This window comes from Phocoena phocoena, chromosome 14 (genome assembly GCF_963924675.1).
Source record: "Phocoena phocoena chromosome 14, mPhoPho1.1, whole genome shotgun sequence".
Classification (NCBI taxonomy): Eukaryota; Metazoa; Chordata; class Mammalia; order Artiodactyla; family Phocoenidae; genus Phocoena; species Phocoena phocoena.
The window spans coordinates 75209068-75235805 of record NC_089232.1 but is presented as its reverse complement, the minus strand read 5'-3'; the positions used below and the strand labels follow the sequence as shown (position 1 = coordinate 75235805).

The 26738-nt window shown below is 34.9% G+C and overlaps 1 protein-coding gene across 2 annotated transcripts in view; it reads right to left on the bottom strand.

Annotated features, from left to right (window-relative positions):
* Nucleotides 1-576: 576 nt before the first annotated feature.
* WDR35 (WD repeat domain 35) overlaps nt 577-26738 on the bottom strand; it is a 60395-nt gene continuing 34233 nt past the window's right edge. For both annotated transcript variants that reach the window (XM_065890986.1, XM_065890987.1), the window contains 14 exons: nt 25986-26039; nt 23741-23850; nt 23048-23258; nt 17045-17125; nt 12227-12363; nt 11485-11688; nt 10480-10626; nt 9738-9870; nt 7602-7712; nt 6530-6694; nt 5408-5548; nt 4583-4739; nt 1027-1267; nt 577-727 (listed from right to left, as the gene is read on the bottom strand). In XM_065890986.1, coding sequence (XP_065747058.1) covers nt 577-727; nt 1027-1267; nt 4583-4739; nt 5408-5548; nt 6530-6694; nt 7602-7712; nt 9738-9870; nt 10480-10626; nt 11485-11688; nt 12227-12363; nt 17045-17125; nt 23048-23258; nt 23741-23850; nt 25986-26039 — 2043 coding nt within the window. The remainder of the gene's footprint in view (nt 728-1026; nt 1268-4582; nt 4740-5407; nt 5549-6529; nt 6695-7601; nt 7713-9737; nt 9871-10479; nt 10627-11484; nt 11689-12226; nt 12364-17044; nt 17126-23047; nt 23259-23740; nt 23851-25985; nt 26040-26738) is intronic.

Below are 26738 nucleotides of genomic sequence, written 5' to 3'. Positions count from 1 at the left end.
AAAAGGACAAGCTATGTAAAAATTAAGCTATTAGAAACAGTTCAAATTGTAAAAAACTATTATGTCTTAAAATGCCTTCTCTTCACTTCTGAAAATAAAATAGAAAAGACTTTCAATGCTTATTTAATTAAACACAGCTAGAGACAGTGCTCATTTTGGTATTACAACTGTTTAACCTCCGTCTAATACAGGTTATGTCAGTTCCCTAAAATCAACTTTGCCCCATTCCCATGTTTCCCCCATCCCTCCCTGCTAGTAACCGTGACACTGTGAGAAAAATTTTCTTATTTGGAATATTTCCATAGTATCATATAACCAATCACAAGATAGATAAATAGATAGATAGATAAATAAGACAGGCAGATAATATGGTCCATTGCCATACATTTATATGACAATCAGCATCATTATTTCATGGCTGTATTTTTACACAAAATTTTATATATGTATATATTATGTATTTTATATATAGAGAGAAATTTTTTATAAAAATACAACTGAAATAATGATGCTTATTTACATAAAGTCAACATTGTTATGTAAACACTCCTATTATATATGCAGTTTGTCATTTCTTCATCCCACTGCGCTATGGCATAAGGGACAGAAGTTATAGTTACTTATTTCCTGAGCCAGGACACAGTGCTTGCACACACTGCATGTCCAGAATTGATATTCAGTGACCGGGTTTCCTGTGGCAACACAGGTTGGCAGCTTCCCTTCTCCTCTGTAAAATAAGAGGGGACAATTATACTTTGAAACTTCTAATTCCTTAAAACTTCATTACACTACAAAAACTGAAGAATGAAAAGCATTTCAAGATAAGTTTCAAATAAAAAACTTTCCTTACAATGAGAAAATCAAGTATTAATAAACTTATAAGACTAAATTAAATAGGGTATAATGTTAAGGTAGATTACTTCAAGATTTAGTGCTTTAATTATTATATTACACTATTTAGATATAAAAATCCAAGCTTCTGGTAAGGTGTTATAGAATGACATCTACTAGTTACATGTAGCCTACCCTTCAAGAAGGCTGTCCAATTCAGATTTTCTGTTATCTTTTGGAGTATGTTTGGTGAAGATTTCTAGAGCAAGATTTTCATATTGCTGTTTCTGTTCCAAACTGAGGGTCTCTAAAGATTCAAGTTTAATAAAAGCTTTTGAACAAGTGCCAAAAGCCCTACTGGCACATGCACAGAGTGCTAACAGAGAGTAGATCTCAACGGCAGGGATAATGTCTTCATAGTCTCTCAGGTGAAGAGCTAGGAAAGAGAAGACAATTTGGATTTTTTAAAGCAATCATGATATCTTGAACATGCATGGGAAAAAATCTACGTTAAGCTGTTTCAGTTTAACCTACAGGAACTTTAGCAAGCTTAAAGAAAACAATGGTACGTGCCCAGAGAACAAGTAGGAGGAAGGAGGCTCCAGGATCTCCACATTCTGTAACTCCAGCTAACAGCTCAGGGCCTATAAAAATAACCATCATCGAAGGATGCACATGGCTGTGCCACTTAGAAATATATACACAGACCAAAAATAATTGGTGTCAAAACACCCATCTTTTGTTGCATATAAATATGTTAGAATTTCTGTGGATTCTCAAGATATCATGTTTCTTTTTGTTAAAAAAGCAAAGCATGAAATCATATGTTTTCTCTTTGTGTTTCTTTGAACAGATTATTGCTTTTGTTTGTCTTACTGAAACAACAGAACTTTGAGAAAAAAAGAAGTGAAAATGAGACTGCAAGTTGTCAGTTCAGACAATTTATTTTGCCAGCTACCATACCTTATTTTCAATTTTTCTATGCTGGAGATATAATCTCTTTCTTTAAAATGCACTGCACAATTAATATCAGATTGGTAACCAAATTGTATCTTTTTATTCTCTAGACCTTGCAATCTTAAAAATATCTTGTTATAGTATGATATTGGAAATTTCACAAAACAATTTAAAACAACATAATCATGTATTTTACAACTAGATTCCTATAAACTGGTGTTGGGGTCAAGTGTTTACAACAAAGTTCAGGGGAAGAAATTTACAAAAAGGAAATTCATTGAGTTACAATAAAGCATACCCTCTAATTTCACAGGTTCACAGGCAATAATTTACAGAGTACACATTGTTTCAGATCATTTTATCGCTGAACGACAACCATATTAAAGCATATGGATATCTTCACCCAGTAGGTAAAGAATCTCAAGTTAAAAGTCCAACTGATCTTGTAATATAGTAAGTCTAGATACTGTGCATAAATTATATAAAATACAACTATTTTAAACAGTGCATAACTTATATCACATATTAATCAGTTAAAATTCAATGAAGGTAAGTTATAAACATACAAAAATAAAAATGATTCCTATGTATAGCTGATAATCAATTAGAAAAAAAGGTACATTCCCCAGTGCTAACAATGACAAAAACAGGAATCAGCTACAAAAGAAATGTACAGAACATACAACAAAACTACAGAACTTTAGAGAGAAACACAGCTATATAAAATGTTTTTAAAAGTTGATGTTTCTGGATGAGAAAACTCAATATTATAAATATATCAATGATCCCAATATTAATACATTAAATTAATGCAATTCTAATTCAAAATCCACTAGGACTTCACTGAAACTCTTCCCACCTTCAAAAAGATTCTAAAGTTAATCTGAACGAACAAATGCAAGCAAATACCCAAAATGTTTTTCATAAAAGAAGAGGAATGAAGGATAACCGATATTCCAGATATTAAAATGTAAAAGTAAGGTAAATAAGAGAAAGTACAGACACAGAGGTCCATGTCTAGAAAATAACAGCCTAGGGAAGAGATTAACAAAATGTGTGAATTTAGTTTCATAAAGGTAGAATTTCAAATCCGTGAGGGATGAATAAGTTTTTAATAAATGGTTTTGGAATAACTAAGAAGTTAAAATAAAATACAATATTTAATAACCTTGAAGTGAAGGACTTCCTCAGCATGACCCCATCAAGACTGATTGATAGGACTATGTAAAAAGCCACTGTCAATATCATCATCATGACTACCACTTCTCGAGGGCTCACAATATCCAGGCACTATAATAAGTAAATTTTCTTTTCATAAATTTCTCACTTAATCCTCAAAACAACCCTATGAAGAAGATCCTATTATCCCTACTTTTCACAAAAAGAAACTGAAGCTTAGAGAGGTTAAGTAATTGTAACTTATAAGTGCCAGGGAAAATCAACAGATATGACAGAGGGTTACTATATATAATTTCTAAAGAGCTCTTACAAAAATAATGAATAAAGAAAAAGAAAAGTCATCACTATAGAATTCCAGAAACATTCAAATAAAAGAATTTCTCTAAGAAGGTTTCTTTGAAAGATGATGCCGTTGTACTATAGATTGATGATGTATTGGGGTATGATGTGTGCCGGTGATGGCTATTTCACAGTGGCCCAACCAATGTGACCCAGGGTGGGTGGTGACAGTGCCGGCAATGCTGTCATGGCCCATCTGAAAGCGCTGTAACGATTTAGTCATTCATATGCTTTGGTTTATAACATAATTCTCATAACTATGCTCTTTTGGAGTTAACCTATCTAAACTTGAAGATATTGTTAATCCAGAAATGAAGATCCTGATACTACCTGTAAATAACCTTCTATAAATTACAGTACATAAATACGATGGCACATTATATAGGTATTAAAAATGACAACATAGATCGACATTTATCGACGTAGAAAGATAACTGCAATATACTGTTGAGGGTAAAAATCAAACTCAGGAGCAACATACATTGTGTGATATTATTTTAAATAAAACTGTACACAATTTTATAGGCTTGGAAAAAATGTCTAAAAGGAGGTTCACCCAAATGTTAGCAATGATTGTCTCTGAATTATAAGATTATTTTACCTTTTTTGTATTTTTTTCTGTTTTGGTTGAAATTGTTATGTAAGTATCAATTTTACAAAAAACATTTAACACACAGTTAAATGCTATAGAAATCTATCTACTAATATCGAAATATTTTACAACATATCATTATGTTTTTTTAAAAGTACACAAAAGTATGGTTTATTATACTCTCAATATTTTAAAAAAACAAATTAGTTCTAAATATACTTATTTTAATTTAAATATATATTTTATATAATTATTATACATAATGTAATACATATTACAGATATTAAATATGTAAATATTTATAGTTTATATATTTTATATATATATATATATATATATATATATATATACATACACACACACACACACACACACAAGGATATGAACTGGGCTATTAAGTGTTTAAGTGATAGTGAATGCTATAAATGTTCTTTTTGCTTACCTCAAACTTCTGGTTTTTCTGTGAACCGTATATATTTCTTTCCATGTATTAAAAAATAAAAAGAACTTCAAAAAGGGAGTGTGAAAAACAGATCATAAACAGCAAATCTCAAATATATGAAAATAAATCCACAGAAAAAAAGTGTTATTGAAATTAATATAAGGGCAACTTGAAGGAGCTAGCCCTTCATCTATAATTTATGATTTTTTAGACATGTTATATACATTAGGTAACATGCCCACCTGTCTTCAATGCATTGTCAACATAGCCCTCGTAGAGCTGCCTCTGCGCCAGTATGAAGAAGTGGTAAGCCTCAGCCCCTCTCCAAGCATTATCTGTGAAACGACTAGTTGTAGACAGAACTTCTTCTTCCAGCAAACCAGCCAAAGCAGAAGTGGCCTACAAGTAAAGCAGACCCACTTTTTCTGTCAGCACAACCCTAACAATGGTCCTTCCAATAGAGATGATTTCTGAAACTGGTATATCAATACATTAAAATAGCTCAGTTAGCAGATTTTATCATTATAAAACTGTCACTACAGACTTAATGTCTCCATTATAATTCACATTTTGTTAAATTGATATGATCGAATTTTTTCTTCAGTTTTATTGAGGTATAATTGACAAATCAAATTGTAAGATATTTAAAGTGTACTTCGTGGTGATTTGTATACGGGTACATTGTGAAAGAACTCTCCTCCCCATAGTAACATCAAATTTTTAAATAGAATTGATTAAACTTTAAGTTAATGTAAGGCTTATCTGCACATTAAAATAATATATATATTCTAGGAAAGTTTTTAAAACTCACTGATTAGAAAGGATTTACCAAGTAAGGAATTTAAGCAAAGATTACAGATTAGTAAAAAAATATAATTTTCAATATTTCCAAGTTGAAATGTCTAAATGTGAGCAGTAATTCCAAATCAGTCATTCCTTTTCCTCATATCATTTAAGAAAATAAATGCAAACAAGTAAATTAAATGGCCTGTCCATAAAGAGAAGTTTGATAGCTCTTTTTTCCTTAAACACTTCAGATGGCTTAATGTTACTTAATGTTACCTTACCTCTGAGCTCTTTCCTTTAACTTTTCCTCGCTGGGCATTTTTCATTTGCTCATGGTACTGCTCTATAAGTAAAGCTGATAGTACATAGAGCTTCTTAACACGTAAAGGTTTAGTTCTTTTCTTTGCCTCTTCATCTGCAATCTTTAAACATTTAAAGAATTGGGGGAAAATATTTCTTAATCTATACTTGTACAAATATTATCATTTCTGAAATACGATTCTCTAAAAACAGGAGGGAAGTCAGTATGGTGGAATATAAATACCACCCATTTTCTTTTCCATAGTACTGATAAGTACTTAGTTCTTTCCTTAGTATTTAGCCATTAGAGCTATAACTCAAAACAATTTAAGAAAACAACAGATGCTGGTAAATAATTAAATCAAAATGAAGAAAGCTTTCATAGAGTGGCTAGTATTTTATATAACAAAGAGATTTTTAAAATAATGTTCCAAGTACCCAGAGATAAGATGGCTTTAACATGGTACATCCTTCAGAAATTTAAATTTTTTTAAATGATTCGGAGGGAAATTTTTCCTTTGTCATTAAATCAAATGGGAAAAGTATAGACTAGAATGTAAAATTTGCATACATTAATACTGTTACTAGTCACGTTCCCTCCAAATGCATACTATGAAAAGTGTAACGTCGAGATTGGGATTGACATATATACACTAATATGTATAAAATAGATAACTAATAAGAACCTGCTGTATAAAAAAAAAAGTGATATATAATAAAATCTTTCTTAAATAAAAAAAAAGTGTAATGTCTTTAAAACTTGCACATTTAAAAGGACTTAAAGTTTTGTTATCATCAGGATTTAAATTCCAGTTAAGGGAATTTGTACTTTATGGTCCCTGAAAATTCTATAATTCCCTGTTAACCTTGGTATTAAGTAAATATAAAACTGCTTAAGCATCAATAAGGTGCTAAAAGTAATAAACAGCCTTTTTAGTAAAATGTAATAATACTAAGATAACACATAGTTATAGCAGTAATAAATGAGAGGGATTTTGCTATAACAAATAATTGTTTCCAAAAAACGGAAAATGTATCCTTGAGTTATAAGAAAACATTGGTAACTAGAACAAGCCAAATACTCACCAAGATTATTACATTACCTTAAACATCAGCTTAGCAGCATCATAAAAGTAACTGGCTTTCCGATAGAGTTCTATGGCATCAAGAATTTTATTCTTTTCCAATAAATGAGATGCATACCTCGCTAACAGGGAACCAATTTCTTTCATATTATGACTTTTAGCCAATTCAACAGCTTTGTTCCACTGGGTAAACAATATATATAGCATACAATTACCCAAGCATTTATAGTCAGATATGTCTTAAAATACATACAATAAAGCTTTAAGTTTATAATAATAAATAACACTACATCAAAATAAAAAACTGGTATATGTTTTTAAAAATCACTTAAAATCAGAGCAATTATAAATTTTAGGAGTCAAACATGTCAAAATAATCAAATGATCTAAGACTGATTTGCTTAAGAAGTACATCTGAAAAAGAAAGCGTCAAAGTTTATAATCACATTAATCTTATAATTCTAATTTTGCACAAACTATGAGCAAGAAAAAGATACATTTGTTTATAGAAAAAAAATACACAATTTCAGTTAAGAAAATGTCCTATCAGATTTAACATTTAAAAGTTATTTTTATAAAGCAAATGGAGCTTTATAAAATACTTCAAGAAAATACTTAAAAGAATACATTGATAGTCAACAATTCTGCATTTTAATTTTAGTTAAATTCGAGCTCTTAAAAGTATCAAATATGTGTTTTCTATAAGGGGAAAGGAAAATAGATTTGCCAAAATAAATTCTGATAAAGTAACTCAATTCCTTCCTCTTGCAATGACCATTAACTGGTCCTTCTTTGGAAACAAAACCCAAGCCTAATAAAATGCAGAAAATCATGAAATTACTTCCAGACGAAAACTTGCCAGACTAAAAGCACAGGGTTTGTTCAGGTTCCCATACTGAGTTAGTTATGAGAGGGTCTCCCTTAATGGTAGCATTTCAAGAGGTAAATGCAAATTCCAACATTTTCTCAGTCCTCAACTAAGTAAGAGACTATCTGGCTCCTTTCACAAAATCCATCTCAAGCTCTCCAACCCTTACAGGCAACAGTCTTTAAAGCATCACTATGGTGACTTTACTTTTCAGTTCCTTACTCGGTTGAGATGTACACAGGTATCCACTGCTGCCTTTGGTTGATTACATTTCAAAAACGCAGTCACTGCTTGTTCGCACATTCCAGCTCTCACAAACATTTGTGCTATTTCCTGTGGACAAGATAATACTATCGATCGCATAGAACAAGGAAATCACTTATATTTTAACTTGTAAAACTCCATAGGGACATAAGAATATTAAATTTTCTGGTGGCTACAGTAATTTTTCTTTTAAATGGACGTAGGGGCAGGGGCTACACACCAGAAGAGATGCTAAAGCATCACTTTCTATAAAATCTGGGCTTCACTGGCTCACAGCACGGATCTTATTTTCAACCAGGTTCTGAAGATACTGCACTCTTACCTTCTCTCAGTGCAGTAGCTAGCTTACAGAAATACCAAGCTCCAAAACAAACCCCACGCTAGCAAGTAAAAAAAACCCTTTAAGGCAATTGATGTTATACTCAATGTCGATCATTAATTAGAGGTTTAAGGGAAACCTGACACTCAGAGGGCTCTCAAATCCCTCTGTAAAGCAATGCCCCAGACAAGTTGGCCATTCATCAGTTCAGGAAGCTGGACCAAAAACAGAGGAGGAGAACCACAACAACCACTGATCACTCCCCTTGGGCTGTACTTCCCATCTTCAGAATATCACTTTTTTTTCTTTCTTAATATCTAATTGGTCAGAGTTTTCTCTCCCCATCCCTACTCCTAAAATATTTTGGGATATATCATAAAAGTACAATTTTGTACCCAACTATCTTTTTCAAAGTAATGCTTATATTTTCCTGATTATAAAGTAATACATTCTTATGGTAAAAAAAATTAGAAAATATGAAAAAATAAAGGTACACATGATCTTATTCCCATAAGAAACCTCTCTCTCTATTCTGGTGTAATTTCCTAATATCTGTATCCTGTGAATATATATGTATATGTGTGTTTGTGACTATATCGTAATCATATTATATATAGTTTTGTATCCTGTGTTCCTCACTTAAATATTTTGTACATTTTCCCATATTATTAAAAAATCCTCCCAAACTTGATTTAAAATTTGCAGTACTACTGAAATTTTAAAATTATTTTAAATATTTAATTATTATAGCTATAATTACTTAGTACTTAATCAGTAATATTACTGCTCTGGATACCGTACAGCAACATTTTTTTCTGCATCATCAGACACACCTAACAGATGACAGTATAATGTCAGATACACAGTCCCTAATCCCAGGGTTGTAAGTAATTTCAGTTTTCCTACTCAAATGAACATATAAGATTGAGAATAAGGGTGTGTAAAAATGCCATTATTACAGGGATAATTGCTCTAAAACACAATAGAGAAAAGAACTGAATTAACAGAATTCTATACTCATCTATTAAGTAACCGACAAAATTTTGTAGCAGAACCCACAACTGATATACGTCCAGACCCTGCAGTTGAGAGCTACTACCTCTCCAGGTCTTATACAACTCAGTGATTTACCTTTCTGATAAAACAAATAAAATACAAGCCCACTTACATTATTCAACAATTAATTTAAAGAGCCTTAAAAAGAAAATTTAGAACAAAGTTATAGAGAGCTCTGCTTTTAGTTTCTCTTTTTTTCAACATTAAATCCTTTATTGTTAATGTAACCTAATAAAAGTCAAGCTATCTTGACCTTTATTGCTAATATAACCTAATAAAAGTTTATTGTGAACCTAATAAAAGTTTAAGCTATCTTAAACTTTTCTTATAGCAAATTTCCAACATACATATGCACACACTACTCCCCAGACCCACCTCAAATCATTTTGAAGTGAATCTCTGACATGTCATTTCATCTGTAAATATTTCACGTGTTCAGCTAATTTTTTAAAGCAAGTTTACAAAACTGACAAGCCTACACAAGACCGTGATCATGTTAAAATAGTAGGAATATGACTGATTTCTTCCTCTCCGGTTTCAAGCATTCTGTAATACTGGTAAATTGTTTTAATAACTAAAGCATCATTCCGTGCCTAAGAAACTGTAAAGTTTTAGTTAATTTTTAATTTTCTATATTGCAGAGGACATTTCCAGACTACGACATAAAAACCTTATAAAGTAACCTAACAACTCCAAAAACTGAAATTTATAATACCTACTGGAAGCAACTTGTGGTTTTCTGGAAGTGAATTGGCAAGATTCTCCAATCCCTCGTAATCCTCTAACATATAATAACACTCGGCTAAGCGTTCCTGGTTCCGGCCTTGCACATAATATTGTACAGCATTCAACCTATGGGAAGAAAAAAAAAAACCTTTTAAAACTAATGTGAATCTCCTCATAAATAAGCACTTTTACTAAAAATGTTCTTTCATTAGAATGCCAGCACTAGTATTATTCCAATCATCTTTAGTTACAGCATGTCTTTGAAGCATATAAATTGAACAAAAAGCAAAACTAAAGACTGCATAGCATATTTGAGTTACAACATGCTTTGAATGTTCTTAAGAAATATGTTTTCATCTGATATACAGTTGTATTTCCAAACACTGACATAAATAAATGAGCATACTGATCAAAATAACTTAAGAATAAAAGTCAGTGATTTCTGAAAATAATCTATAATAACAAAAGAAAATATAAACCGTGGCCTCGAACAGTAGAAAGCTGCCTGGAACTACAGTTTACGCCTTCTGGGTTTTGAAACTCCAAAGTCTTACCGTGCTTACCTGACAGCTTGAAGGATCTCTTGCTCCTCAATGTGTATCCAGAGCTATGTGAATTTTGGGATCTGGAAGGATGGTCTTCATTTCCCTAGCATTATTTCATAGGGAAGTACTCAGGCGGTTACAATTTTAAGTGCCAAATGAACGGATGAGGGGGTCCAGATAGGTTACCTACCACTTTTGCCGATCAGCAAAGTAGTCTCCGATGGCATTGTGGGCCTGTTCAAGGAGACTGTCATCCGCATCACCAGATCCAGTTTTCAGGAGTTGGAGTACTCGAAACCAATCTCCCAACTTCAGCCGGAGGCCAATAGCCAGATCTCTACAAAAAAATGACATTCATTCATTCATTCACCAAGTATCTATCAAGCACCTACTATGTGCTAGGTTCAGTTCTAGGGTACTGAGAATACACAACAATGAAGAGACAGATAAGGTAACTCCAAACATTTTAGAAATTTAGCCTCACCAGGTAAGAGGCAATGGAGAGAACCTGCAAAAGGAAAGAGGAAACAATTTCCTGCCTCTTATTTTCCTAGACTTTCAATTTACTTGGCAAAATAATGACTTAAATAATAATTACTTCTTTTCATCAATTTCTTAAGACATAATCAGACTTATTTCATGTTTACATGTTTGGTTTTATATTTCTTTTCAGGGCTTGAGTTGTATTAGCAACCTCCTGAAAGTACAAATAATAAAAATTAGATATAATGTTCACAGCTGAAATGAAGTTCATCAGTATTTTATATAAATAAAAATGAAATATAAAGAATAAAACTCAATCCCTAAATACCTCTGATTTTTATTTCATGCTCCTTGACAACTGAAAATTAAATAATGGCCTAAACCAAAAAAGAGAACCCAAATAATGAGTGGTATAATAAATGATAAAGCCTCCAGTCTCTGCAGTCATATGAATTTATTTCCTACCAAGTGAAAAAAGTCTCCCATGGCCAGTCATTAATATTACATAAAAACAGAGAAGAAAGCTGCCCCCAAATTACAAAGCATAAATTAATGAAGGTCATGTAGACTATCTAGGTTGTAATGCAAACTGAAATTATTTTCTGAAAGAGATGGTATGATACATTTAGTCTATTTTACAATCCTCATTTGTGAAAAAAAAAAAATCACAAATTCTGGAATTAGTCCGGATGCCTGCACCTTTATCACTTACCTTCTGTCCATATCGAGATACATCCTTTCAGCCTCTTCGAACCTGCCGAAGTAGGCAGCCACTTCCGCCTGCTTCATGGACTCACTCTGCAGGTTACCCAGGCACTTCACAAACTTAATGCCTTGGTAATCTTTGCAACGCACAAACGCTTGCTCTGCAGTGTGCAAATCCAGTTTCTGAAGAGCTGCTTCAGCCAGTAGGCGCCTTTATTAAAAAGAGAAACAGAAAAGCCAATGGCGAATTAAGGATAAACAAGTCTTGAATCAGAATTCAATTATTACACCTACTGTTTCTAGTGAAACATGGTGGGAAGTGATTATTATTATTTTTTTTTTGCGGTATGCGGGCCCCTCACTGTTGTGGCCTCTCCCGTTGCGGAGCACAGGCTCCGGACGTACAGGCTCAGCGGCCATGGCTCACGGGCCCAGCCGCTCCGCGGCATGTGGGATCTTCCCGGACCGGGGCACGAACCCGTGTCCCCTGCATCGGCAGGCGGACTCTCAACCACTGCACCACCAGGGAAGCCCAAAAGTGATTATTTTAACACATTTATACGTTTCATATAATATTATGCTTATGTTGAATACTTCTGAATCTAAAATAAATTTCTATACTTTAAATCTAAAAAGGATAAGAACAGAAGCCGATTCCCATCAGGAGCCTCGTACGAGAGCTGGGGACAACAGAGCTGAGACTTTACACCTGAAAATTTGAGAGGCTTTATTTATTTATTTTTAAATACCAAAGTCGGGGGTGTGGATTATCCTCTATGAACTGAGATGCATCCTCAATTCCAACCTTCTCAATCAGTGCTCGGCTATCTCTCAGGGACCGAATCTCAAAGTTAATGATATAATCCTTGTCTGGATATTCTGGATTCTAAAAGTAAAGATGAAAAGAAAGAAATTCAAATAGTTGCCTTTAGAGTATGTTGTGTTTTTTTTTTGCAGTAAAAATAGCAAACAAACAACTGCATCGTATTATGAGCAACACTGGGAAAAAGAGAAATTGCCATGTGTGGGTCTTTTGAATTATCTGGAAAACACCCACAGTCCACAAGTGAAGTCCCTCCTGAGGCAATCAGGGGAAAAGGGGACAGTCGTCAAAGGGGTCCCTTACAATCATGCAGCCTTGTCTCCCTGGGCTCAAAATGTCTTTCCCCAGGAGCTACTCTCTTCCCGTCCCAAGTGCCGCCAGCCTCCACTGGAGCGGAAAACACCATGTGCAGGGCCTCTACCCCTCACTCCTTAATCTACTCTTTTTTTCTATTATTGAAAAAAAAATTATAAATAGCAGTTGCCCTGAGGGTGGGTATGGACAGATTTACTGGGAAGAGGCATGAGGGAACTTTCTAGCATGATAGTAATGTTCTGTATCTTGACAGGGGTTTGAATTGCACAATTGTATGCATTTGTCATAACTCACTGACTGGTACACTTAAGATCTGTGCATTTCATTGTATGCAAATTTTATTTCAAGTGAAAGAAAACTATAAGCAAATACTGAACTTGAATTAGTGAACTTTAATTAATGATATGCATGCTAAAGTATATGTGTACTAACTCTGAAATATATTAAAAAACAGGACTGATTAATGGGCAGATAGACAGATGGACAGAAATATGACACAGCAAGTATAGTAAAATGCTAAATAGAATTTAAGTGCTGCCCACATGCTGTTGGGCAGCAGACAAATTTTTTTTTAAAAAAAAAAGAAAAAGGGCTGGTTTTCATCACTACTTTCCTTTTATAATTTAGCAGCCTGACAAAGAAAAAAAATTTAAAGGCCAGTCTTGCAGCAAAGAACTAGCTAACAGCCAGAGAAAGAAAACAGTTATAACGATCTCACCAATATTCTACATATTCTAAGTAACGAAAAAGTGAAGCATACAAGAAAATTAGAGCCCCCATGTGTAAAAGAGTAATGGCTCCCATGGACCAGAGTTCTCTGAAAAGGTTAACTGAGCCACACATACCCTTTCCCCACCCTGCAACTGAACCCCTGTATCTATAAACTGAAAAGTTCTTAGGGAACTACCGTGCAAAGTAGGATGGAAAGAGCATGAGGTTTGGACTCCAACAGTCCTTAGCTCAAATCCTAATTCCATCCCTTGCTGGTTACGTGGCAGCTCCTTCTAGAACCTGCCCTACCCCACTCCCTACCCACCCAGGAAGCCAGGGCCATCTTCCCCAAATATAAACCTAATCATGTCATTCTCCTGCATTACTCCGCCACCGACTCCAGGATCAAGTCTAAACTCCACAGCAAGGCATACGAGGTCACTTATGACCTGGGCTCCCTACCCCATTACCTCTCCCCAGCCTCAATTCTGCCAGCACTACAGTTACACACACCAGCTTTGAAGCCAGAAAGCTTGGAGTCAAACCATGCTTTTGCCTACTGTTAACCGGGTATCACTGGCAAATCAGCTTATTTCTCCAAGCCTCAGATTCTTCCTCTGAAAAAATGGAATAGTAATCAAACTTACTTCCTAGCATTGGGAGGATTAAGTATCAAACACTGAGCACAATGCCTAGCCGTGTTATTCACATTATTCACATTATTCACCGTCTCAGAACTGACCCAATGCTCTCTTGCTTCAGACCTTTGAAGAGATACACCTACTGACTGAACCACAGCACCCCTGCCCCTCTTCCAGTTGCTGAAGTTCTTGTCTATCTCCCCAACTCCTCTACTTGAAGCCAGGAACTGTCTTACTGGCTCTCAATAAATATTTGCTGAGTCAATGAACAGATGAACTTTGGGTAAATCATTTTCAGCCACTAAGAGCCTTCCTCACCTAAAAATGAGGTCTGTGTAATATCTACCAGGTACAGCTGTAATCACAAACAAACATCTCATACAAAGGAACTTTAGAGAACTGTTAATTCCCGTCCTTTTCCTTCTGCACTCCTTCTTCTCTAGTCCTCCAAGAAATTTCTCATGTTATTTCTTTTTCCTATTTTATTGAAATATAATTGGCATGTAACATTGTATTAGTTTTAGGTGTACAACACTCATGTGGTTTCTTCAAACTGTATGCTTGAAGGAATCCACAGTTCAGCTAAATATTTCCTGGGTCAACAAGACCTCAGAGGGAACTAAGGTATGACAATACTCTTTTCTTTACGGCTTTTTGTGTAGTAAGTCAGACAGATAACAAACTTGTCACACAGAACCTGGTTTTCCCTCACAGTTTAACAACGCCTGCCAGTAAACCGGGCAACAGTACTGTAGTTATTCTTTTTTTTTTTTTAACATCTTTATTGGAGTATAATTGCTTTACAATGGTGTGTTAGTTTCTGCTTTATAACAAAGTGAATCAGTTATACATATACATATGTTCCCATATGTCTTCCCTCTTGGGTCTCCCTCCCTCCCACCCTCCCTATCCACCCCCCCCAAGGTGGTCACAAAGCACCGAGTTGATCTCCCTGTGCTATGCGGCTGCTTCCCACTAGCTATCTACCTTACGTTTGGTAGTGTATATATGTCCATGCCTCTCTCTCGCTTTGTCACTGCTTACCATTCCCCCTCCCCATATCCTCAAGTCCATTCTCTAGTAGGTCTGTGTCTTTATTCCCGTCTTACCCCTAGCTTCTTCATGACATTTTTTTTTCTTAGATTCCGTATATATGTGTTAGCATACGGTATTTGTCTTTCTCTTCCTGACTTTCTTTATCCTAGCATTAGATATGCACAAAATGTGTATCAAGAATTTTAAAGTACATCTAACCAGTTTAAATATGTTTTAAAAAATTCTTCATAAAAGTCAATATAATCATCAGAGCAACACATCACAGGCATTTTTAAGCATTCCAGAATTTAAGGCAATCAGCAACAATGAGCCTTTCTTGAAAAAAATTATAATGATGAAATCCAACCAACTAAAAGATTAATCAAAATTAAGAACTCATGTACAGAGAAAATGTAGAAAAAGACTGGTAATAGCTTCCATTTAAATATAAGACTACATATGTGGAAAATTAGGGTTACAAAACAAAATGTAAATGTTCTAAATCTTGACAACATAAAAATAACAATGTGCCTAACAAAAAGAAGAGAGAAAGAGCGAGAAAATGTAAAAACACTGTCTTTTAGAGTGACAATCGATACTATTAAAAATTAAGATGTAGTTTAAAAGCAATAACCTCTTAGTTCTTCAGTTTTTTTCTTAACCCAGAAAAACTGGATCATTTGTGGTGAAAAAAAATTAATGTTCTACAATTCCTTCAGATTCACTGTCACATTATTGAATTAAAATTAAACACTAAACAAGTAGATTGTACAGTGATGTCATTTTTATAAAATTACTTCTGTTTATTTATCTAATCTATCAAATCTATCTTTCCACATACTGGTTACAGCTATACAGAATAATGTTCTTATGTTTATCTAATGTTAATCATTAAGAGATCTAGACTGTAACAGAACTTCAGACCTTCCTTTTTGACTTTGACTGCTGATAGCTTTTAAGCCTCACCCTTCCCCCTTCCCCTTCTGCCTCACATCTGGACAAGATGATAAGAAAGCATAAGCGTTCCATCCTTTGGTGACGCAGGAGTTTCAAACCACACATATCTCTACCTACCCATGGGAACCCTCACCCTAGGCCCACCCTCTAACTGCCCAAAAAGCCCAAGCCAGTCTCCTTTCCCTGCTCTCAAACCAATTTTGGAGCAGCTTGGGAAGCCTATCCTTTCTCCCCTAAAAACTCATTAAGTTTGTAAGACCGTTTTACACCCTTTTGGTGTATCTGTGGTGTCATCACTCTTTACACGCAAACCAAATTTAGGGTGGGGGCCATTCCTGCTGCGGCAAGGTGGTCATGACACAGAAAACAACTGGTTCCCAATAAAAGAGCTGCAATTTACATGTCAAACCAAAATATGAAAACATGTTACAAAATGCAACTGACTTCTGGAAATTTAAAATCCACTATTCCAATTCCAAAAAACACATGTAGTCCATAGAAAAATGAATATTTTGGATAAAAGGAAGGTAAACTTTCAATACATTCTTAGAGAAAAAAATTTTCAAAGAATGTTCAATGAAGGCCAAAGTAGGGATTAAAAAATTATCTGGAATTAGAAATAGATTATTTTATAAAACCTGAAAAATAAAATAGGAGAACAGTGGACCTCCAAATAAAAAAGTTACTCAAATATCCTAGAACAAGCGAAAGACTAAAGAAAATTATCAAATATTTCTTCAGTATCTCTGTTATTAATATAAAAATAATGAAAACAACTAACTACCATTTATGAGCTCTTGGTCATAGCACTGTGCTGTTTTTCACTCATTATCTTATAAAATAACAATCCGGTAAGACAGGTACTATTACTATCCACATTTTATAGAGGTAAAAACAGGCTCATAAACAGGAAAGGAAAAATGAAACTTTAAAAGATGAAGGAACCTGTCTAAAGGTTGTATAAGTGACAGGGCAGGGCTGGAACTCCTCACTGCATACTCCTAACCAGGACACTACACTGTCTGGTACAAAAATGAATCCCAGTCAAGCCAGCAACAGAAATATAATTGTTTTTTAATAAGTACCTTTAATATCTCATCCAAAAGAACAGATTTAATTTCTAAATCCTCAAAATTACAAATATATCCAGAAGTCTGAATGGGTTCCTTTAAAGACAAAAACAAATGTTATGTTTAACTGTACAAAATTTTCCTTCTTTACCATATCATGATTTTAACTTTTATTATCAAAATTTTCAAAACAACAAAAAAGGAGAGAGAATGTCATTAACACCCATATATACATCACCTAAATAATTATTCACATTTTAGAAATATGCTTCAATATTTTTGGCTAAGGTATTTTAAAGTAAAATAAATTTAGACGTGACATTTCACCCCTAACTATTTCATATCTCTAACATAAGGAGGTTCTCTTACATGGCCACATTACTATTATCATACCTTAACATAATCAGTATTCATTCCCTAATAGGATCCAGTATCAGTTCAAATTTTCTGAATTAATCCAAAAATGGTTTATACAGTTTGATAATTCTTATTCATTCCATGCAACATTAGATTTAATGAAACTGACAAACACTATATTTGTATCTAAGCACATATATCAAAGTCCCATACCATACTGAAAAGTATGTTCTCTGTAACATTAGCCAGAGGCCATCCTTGATAGATTCATTTCCTACATAAGAAGATTTAATTTGCCAACATGGAAACACATTAGCCTGCTATATGTCTGTTTCTTGTCCTAGCGTTATACAAGCTTGTAGAAATAAAGTATGGTAAATGCATATTATAATGTAAAGTAGTTGTCCTAAATCCCTACTAAAAGAAATAACACTCCCAATATACTTAACACCTCCAAGAACACTGTAAAAAGAATAAGATAACGTTGTCTGATGATGAACATAACTCCAGAATGCAATTTTTTAAAATATGTGTGTGATGTCATAGTGAAATAGAAAGTAACCTAAATCCAAATGAAATAACATATCAAATTTATAACTCTGAAAGTTAGTGCTTCATATATAATAGAAACCACAAAAATTATTATCATGGTAAGACACTAAAAAGATGAAAATAAGAAGTAAATATTGAATCATACTTAGTTTGCATTTAATATGTCTAAGTTTAATAATGAGGCTCTTGTAGGCACATTATATGTGTTTATTGGGTTTTAAAATGTATATTTTCTTTAAAAGGTAGAAATTGACTAAAATTATATGAGAAAATTTTATAAAATCCCTAAATTTCCTCAAAAAAATTATATTACATATAGGCAAACAGTATGCTTTTATGAACCGAAAAAATAAGAATAAAATTTAATTCACAAAAAAAGCACATGTAACAAAATATTTCTTATAAATTATAGGGGCCTTTCATATACTTTATTTTGGTACTACATGTAAACTAAGTGTACCCTTATAAAAAGGTTAATCACTAGAAAATTTTTTATTTTTAGCTAGATAATTTAACAAAGCAAGAGGGTCAAAAGATAAAGTCACAAAAGATGATCTGTGGATAAAAAATGATACAAAAACAAAGAGAAAAGGAGAAATAGAAGGATAAGGAGAGAGATCAGGCAGCACCAAGATGGCACAGGGAGACCCTGAGCTCAGTTCCTCCCACAAACACACCAAAACTACACCTACATATAGAACAGCTCTCTGTGAGGATGACTTGAAGACTAGCAGGATGGCTCTTCTACAACCAAGGCTGCAGAAAGATAAAACACACCGAGTCTGGTAGGAGGGGAGGGGAAGTGATCTAGCCGAGACCCACACCCCTAGCAGGCAACCTAGAGACGGAAGGGCTTATCACAAGCATGGGGATCTTCCCTAAGGAGCAAGGGGTTCACACCCCACACTGAGCACCCCAGCCCTGGGGTCCAGCACTGGGAAGACAAGCTCCCTTGGCTGATTTTTGAAACCAGTGGGGCTTACCAGAGGGCTGTATGAAACTGAGACTCTGCTCTTAAAGGGTGCAAGCACAGTCTTGCTTGCAGAGGCAGCAGATTGAAAAGTGCCTGGAACCCTGACCTGCCTGCCAAGACTGCACCAGCACAGTCTCCCAGCCTGCACTGGGCTGCAGCTCTAGCACCCCCCACAGAGGTGGCAACCACCACTGCACCACGGGAGAAGACGCAGCATGCACTGGGCCCTGGCTGTAGCCCTTCCGGCTCCAGCCCCACCTTCTGCCAAGGCAGCAGCCCCAGAAAGTCCCGGGAGAAGCCCCCACCTATGCTGGGTTCCAGTTCTAGCCCCCTACTCCCCTCCCCAGATCCAGCCCAGCCCTCCAAGGCAACGGCCCCAGCACACCCTAGAAAAAGTCCCGGCCTACACTCACTTCAGAAGCAGCTCTCCCACCAAAGCCACTGGGCACACACAGACTGCATACAGATGTTCTCACATAAGGACACACCTTAAAGGATGGGATAGGTAATTGTTTCACCTAATTTCATAGAGACAAAAAGAGAAAGTAAAACAAAATGAGAAGATAGAGGAATATGTTCCAAATGAACGAACAACATAAAATCCCAGGGAAGAACCCTCATGAAACAGAAACAAGTAATTTACCTGATAAAAGAGTTCAAAACAATGGTCTTAAGAGAGCTCACCGAACATGGGAAAAGAATAGAGGAAGATAGTGAGAACTTCAACAAAGAATTAGAAAATATGAAAAAGAACCAATCAGAACTGAAGAACGCAATAACTGAAATGAAAACTACAGGAGAAGGAATCAACAACAGAGTAGATGATATAGAAGTATGCATGAGCAACCTGGAAGACAGAATAGTGAAAATCACCAAGAACTAAGAAAATATAGGAAGGGAAAAAAAAACTCACTGGTAAAGGCAAATATATAGAATAGCCAGTGGATCAATCACTTTAAAAAGCTAGTATGAAGGTTAAAAAACAAAACATTGTAAAGTCAACTATAACTACAATAAACAGTTAAGGGATATACATAAATATGTAAAATATCCAAAACATAAAACGTGGGGGGAGGGGGTGTGAAAAAATGTAGACCTTTCAAAGTGCAATTGAACTTAAATGACTATCAGTTTAAAACAAATAGATATATGGACATATAAATATAGATATAGATATAGAAATGTCATATATATGAACTTCACGGCAGCCACAAACCAAAAACCTACAATAGATACACAAAAACAAAGAGACAGGAGCCCAAATATAACACTAAAGAAGATCATCAGACCAAAAGGAAAGGGACTAAAAGAAGAAGTAAAGAACAGAGAAGAACTACAAAAACAACCAGAAAACAAGTAACAAAATGGCAATAAGTACTGCACATATCTATCAATAAGCACTTTAACTGTAAATGGACTAAATGCTCTAATCGAAAGACACAGTGTGGCTGAATGGATTAAAAAAAACCAAGACCCATCTATATGCTGCCTACAAGAGACTCACTTCAGAGCTAAAGACACACACAGACTGAAAGTGAAGGGATGGAAAAAGATATTACATGCATAAAAATTAAAAGAAAGCTGGGGTAGCAATACTCATATCAGACAAAATAGACTTTAAAACAAAGTCTATAACAAAAGACAAGGAAGGGCATTATATAATGATAAAAGGGTCAATCCAAGAAGAGGATATAACGTTCATAAACATATATGCACCTAACATAGGATCACCTAAATATATAAAGCAAGTATTAACAGACATAAAGGGAGAAATTGACAGTAATACAATAATATTAGGGAACTTTATTCCCTACTTACATCAATGGAAAGATCATTCAGACAGAAAATCAATTAGAAAACAGTGGCCTTAAATGACATATTAGACCAAATGGACTTAAAAGCTATCTACAGGACACAAACACAGCAGAATATACATTATTTTCAAGTGCTCATGGAACATTCTCCAGGATAGATCACATGCCAGGCCATAAAACAAATCTCAATAAATGTTAAAAGACTGAAAAGATATCAAGCATCTTTTCTGACCACAACAGTATAGAACTAGAGATCAATTATAGTAAGAAAACTGGAAATAAAACAAACACATGGAAACTAAACAACATCTAAACTAAACTAAAAAAAATCAATGGGTCAACAAAGAAATCGAAGAATCAGTACCTTCAGAGGGTCACTGGAGATGAAAATGATCAAGCAGGGAATATCAACATTAAATACTCACTTCCTAATTCTCAAGGAAAATACGCTTTATCAATGAATTAGAATTTTAAACACAAATGGCACCCTTTTCTCACACATAATCTGAAGAAAGGTCTACAATTTAAGGAAGGGTATGAAACTAGAATTCATAATAACACTCAAACGTATAAAAATGTATTCGGTATTAACCATCTAACAACAGTTTATCTCCCTAATAATAACACAGAATACTATGTCCTAAAGGAGTTCTAGTAAGTTCAGTTTTGAGGAGTATGACCTCACATGCTAGAGGAGTGACTAGCAGAGTAACTAACCAAACAGGGACCACAGGCAGGGTCCTCACGAATGAAAAGAACAGCACACCATGGTTTATAAAGAAATCCAGCCAATGGTAATGTTATATGAAATTCACCTACCTGTAAATCTAATAGAAATGGAAGTACTTGCCAAGCCAGACAACAAACTCCAAAAATAAATAAATAAAAGGTTGTTCTTTTAAAACTACTTAAGAAACACTTTCCACCAGGCAAAGATTTCCCTTGGTGCTAGACTGACCATGTGTGACCATTATGCCAGGCATAATCCTCTCACTTCTCCAGGCATATGATTTTGGAATTAATACAAGTAGGGCCAAGGATGGAAAAAGGACCCTAACACTCAAAACGTATTTTACTTCCATCCTCAAGTTTATCCCATGGTTACCTGTCAAATTTCCACACTTGTTTTGTACCAAGGGTCAAATTTTCTTTGAACCCTTGAAAGAAGTCCATGCTTATATAGGTCAAATGCAGCAGCCCTGAATGCCCTTCCTTTGAGCCATTACTCAGGGCCTGAAAATTACAAAGATCCTTAAGACTCCTAAAAGCTTTAACAAAGTCTTTGAGAACAATTTACATCAGGTCATTGACCAAAAGATCCTGAGTAGGGCTCAAACGGGGAAATGTAAAAATAATTTAGGGTATTAAAGATGTTTAGTTTACCACTAAATAATTACAGAAGATCTTCAGTAGCTCAGGGGACCCAGCATGTAATTTCTTCCCAAGAAGGAAACTACAGGTCCAAACAAACATCAATTAATGACATAAAGCAATTATCAAGTCACCTCTTATTATTTCCACTAGTGGAGTATAACAGGAGTATTGAAAATTCCAAATTGAAAATCCACTGATAATTCGAAAATTGTTTAAAAGATTTATCTTCTTAATGATGTTTTGATTAGGCTACCACTCAAATTATTTTGAATTTCCAAACACAACAGCTAACAGTTGATACACAGCAGACTGACAGGAAAATTCTGAGCCTAAAAATTAGCTGATGTGAGCCACAAGTAGAAAATAAAAATATAACTTTAAAATCAGTGAGAAAGCAGCTTTCTGACACCCCAGAGAGAGCAGATTATTAATCACAGTCCACATTTGCCTGTTCGTAAGATTATCAGGATGATAAAGAACACGGATTACTAGGTGACAAAGTTCATGTAAATATACATAAGGCAAAGGTAAGCACAGAATAAGCACAGAACAGGCAAAAGAGAATGAAAGGGCGAGGCAATTCCAAAACCACATTTTTTTGGCTGGTGGTTTTAAGCAATTTTGGTAATAAGACTATTTTATTTGTTTTAAACTTTGACAAGGAAAGAAATAAAGACTATATAGTTAGTGAGCATGGTTCCATCTTTTAAAAAGAATAGATAGATGCTTAGAAAGTGCCTTTCAGTGAAAGTGGAGAATATTTAAAGGATAAATATTAATCCCACTTAAGACCAAATATTTTTAAATTCCACAGAAATGTTTCTATTTATTTTCAGAATTCATGCAGCCAACACCAACAAACTTCTTGAAGAAACAAAGGGGAAATGTCCAGGTTTTGGTATTTGGCTCATTATTTATGTACTGTTAATGCTTATTTCTTGTTTTTACCTCAGGATCCAAGTTTCTGAAAACATACATTCTTGTCTTCTCCATCATTGCAAACAAATCAGGATTATCTTTGGCCCACTTCATATCCCAGACATCTTTTCGCTCCAATTTTAACAACTCGCCAATAACTTGCTGTCCTGTGCTGTCTGTTACCCGAGCATCCAAGTCAAAGAAGGTCAGAACTCCTGAGATGTCTATGATAGCAAGACGACTACAAATAATGAAATTGGAGAAGGGGGAAAAAAACTGTAAAAGTACTATCTGCGTTCATGAATATAATTACTTATCACCATTCTTCAAAATAAGTTCATCAGAACCCGGGAATGAGGTAGAAATGGCTTTAAATAAATAACTGGCTTTAAACTAACATTTGTAAATTTGATAGAAGACATGGGCTGCTTTCCATTTTGCTTCCTTGTGAAAAAAGTATCCAAAGGATTAAAGCAACTGGTATGCAGATAATTTTTTTTTAATTACACTAGAGTTTCTATATTTTGCCCAATGAGAGAAAACATCTAGACACAGTATAGTAAATATAATATTTAAATACAAATATACTATAGTAAAACCACACTGAACTGTAAAGACAAGTTTAAAACAAACACAAGTCTTTGCATTTATTACATAAATACAACAATCCTAATGGATGACTTCTAAGTCTAACATGTATGTGAGGAAAGTTTTCAGACTTACCTGGAGTTGCAATTCAAGGATAACTGGTACGCTCGACAATTAAGGGAGTATTTTTGAATCAAACCAACATTAGGAAGACTGTATCTCTGAATGGTGCCAGATTCACGACTCTACAGAAAGTATTTTTGATTACTAAAGCATATTTACCATAATGATATTAAATCACAACTACAGGTCTCTCTATATGTTCATACATTTGTTTCAAAACCAAAGTGATGGTGTCATAGTGAATTCTCAGTTCTGATCCTGATCGTGTTCTGAGTACAAATTTACCTCATAATTTAATTAAAACCTTTTTAAAGTGGCTGAAGGGGATCTAATTTTTTTTTCATGTAATATTCAAGAAAGAAGTCAGAAACCTAGCTCTTTAATAATACATAAAGTCTTACATCACAAGGAAGATGTATCTAGGGTTATTTACAGTTGTCTACGTTAACAGTCAGGGTACATTAAAGGCTAAAATATAAAGCACTTATTGAACTAAATTTCATATATGTGAAAAATCAATATAAGATCACCATAGGAAACAGCTGTTACTGAAAGTCTATGTTTTTATCCTATAGCCATCTATGTGATACCAGTTTGTGGCAAAGGGAGATGATCAGAAAGCAGTGATACAATGAGTATTAGTTTAAATGTGCTTAAAAATAAAACAGAATATAAGTTTCTATGCAACTCTGTGCAAGCCTTAAGGCTGACAGATCAACAGTTAGAGCAACAGACAGGAGAGAGCTGTGATTTTCAAACCCTGCTGTGCCTCTGGCCATAGCCATGGGGAAAAAAGCAGAAGGCTGCACTCAGCCCATCATTCCCTATCCTCTTTCTAATGGGAGCAGCTCTGCCCTCCCAGCATGCTTCTCCACAGAGGCCTAACAGAAAGGCTGGGGAGGGCAAGAGAGTGGTGAGGAGGGCAGATATTTTTTAATGTACAAAAAGGAGGTATAGGCTTTAAAAGATTATACTGAAGTACCCAATAAGATTTTGTTTTTGAAAGAGTGGGTCCTGTGGCTTTAAAAGTTTGAAAAAGGCAAGGTTCTAAAAGCTGTTTATATTTCAACAGTGGAAAGTTTTTTTTTTGTTTTTTTTTTTTTTTTTTTTTTTTTTATTTTTATTTTGCGGTACATGGGCCTCTCACTGTTGTGGCCTCTCCCGTTGCGGAGCACAGGCTCCGGACGCGCAGGCTCAGCGGCCATGGCTCACGGGCCTTAGCCGCTCCGCGGCATGTGGGATCCTCCCGGACCGGGGCACGAACCCGTGTCCCCTGCATCGGCAGGCAGACTCAACCACTGCGCCACCAGGGAAGCCCTCAACAGTGGAAAGTTTTAAACGCAGAAGATACCTTTTCCATTAAAATTTTTGGCTGATATTAAAACTATTTTGAGTGTTTCTTATAGGTAGACTCTCATTTAGGAATTAAGTCAATTTTTGTGACTGATCTGACTTGCATGTTTTTTTAATTTTTCCTGCAAATGTCAGAAACACAACTAACACAACCAAAAACCTGCTGTATAGCAAAGAATCTAAAAAGAAAACCTGACCTGACTGTAAGACAAACTGCCTTAAAACATATACCAAATTTATCTGGTGAGGAAAAATGAATACTATGTTCTTAAGATTTTTTTCGCCCATAAACTTAGCTAATGTCTAAAGAATGTAACTAGAACTGGAAATATACACACGCAAGGATCTATTTACATAATTCGAATTTAATGACTCTACCAGCATTACTATATTAAACATTTATTTCTAAAATTAATATTTTCAAATGTCAGAGCTCAAGAAAAGGCACAACCACATTGATTTTATTTGAAAAATTTGCCACAGCATTCTTTATTTTACTGGCTACCAAGCACACTACCTCTTCATTCTAATTCTTATGGAAGCAGCTGAGCCGAAGCACTTTCTCCAATATGAAAAAGCAGGCCACACAGAGGAGGAAACTTTCCAAGACCTACTACCACCATCCATCTGCTCCACATCTGCCAACCTTTATAGGGCTCATTCAACCCAGCCTCAAACTCTCCCCAGCTGGCCATGATTCTACCACTTTCACAAAGTTATTTTTGGCAAATGATTAACAATGTGTGAGGCAATCTTTAAAACTTTCTTATTTCTTTTGTTGGACCTAGTAAAACCTGAGGTGCCCGCAAGATGATATCCAAATCCAAAACATGTTGCTTTATTCTATTTTTAACAAGTTAAGCGATTATTATTCATAGAATAAGTTTTTCTTTTAACAACTTACCACAATCAATGTCTTATCAGATGCAGTTATGGCACAAATTGGATCCCTTGTGCCCTAAAATAAATCAGCATTACTCTTTAACAAATATTCATTGACTGGCTAATCTGGTACAAGATAGTATACAATTCACTAAGAAGAATACCGTAACTATATATTTATTAACTTAACCAACATTTACTTACTGAGCACCTACTATATGCCAGACATTGAACTAAGCACTGGAGATACTCGGATAAAATCTTTGCCCTCGGGGATTACTCAGAAGTCTACTGGGAAAGCCAGTGGAACCAACACCTGACAGTACAGTATGATCACAGTAGAGGTAAACCACAGGAGTTATAAGTGCACAGAGGGAAGAGCATAAACTTATACCAAAATGCGAAGAGAGACAAAAACTTGAGCTTAGCTGTAGAAGATGAACATTCAGCAAAAGGACCAGCGCGTGCCAGAATAAAGAAGGGGGCAAATGGCATGGCACTGCTACAACCTGGATGGATTATTTTTTTAAGCCAGTCTCAAAAGATGACATGCTATTACATGCTGTATGACTCCATTCGTAAAACATTCTCAGAGTGACAAAACTATAGAGATGGAAACAGATGAGTGATTGCCAGAGGATAAGGATGGGGGTGGAGAGTGGGTGTGAAAATGAAGAAGTAGCACGAGGCAATTCCTTTACGGTGATGAAGTTACATAAAACTACATGTAAAAACTAGTGAAAACTGAATAGGAATTGGGTCGTAGTCTAGTTCA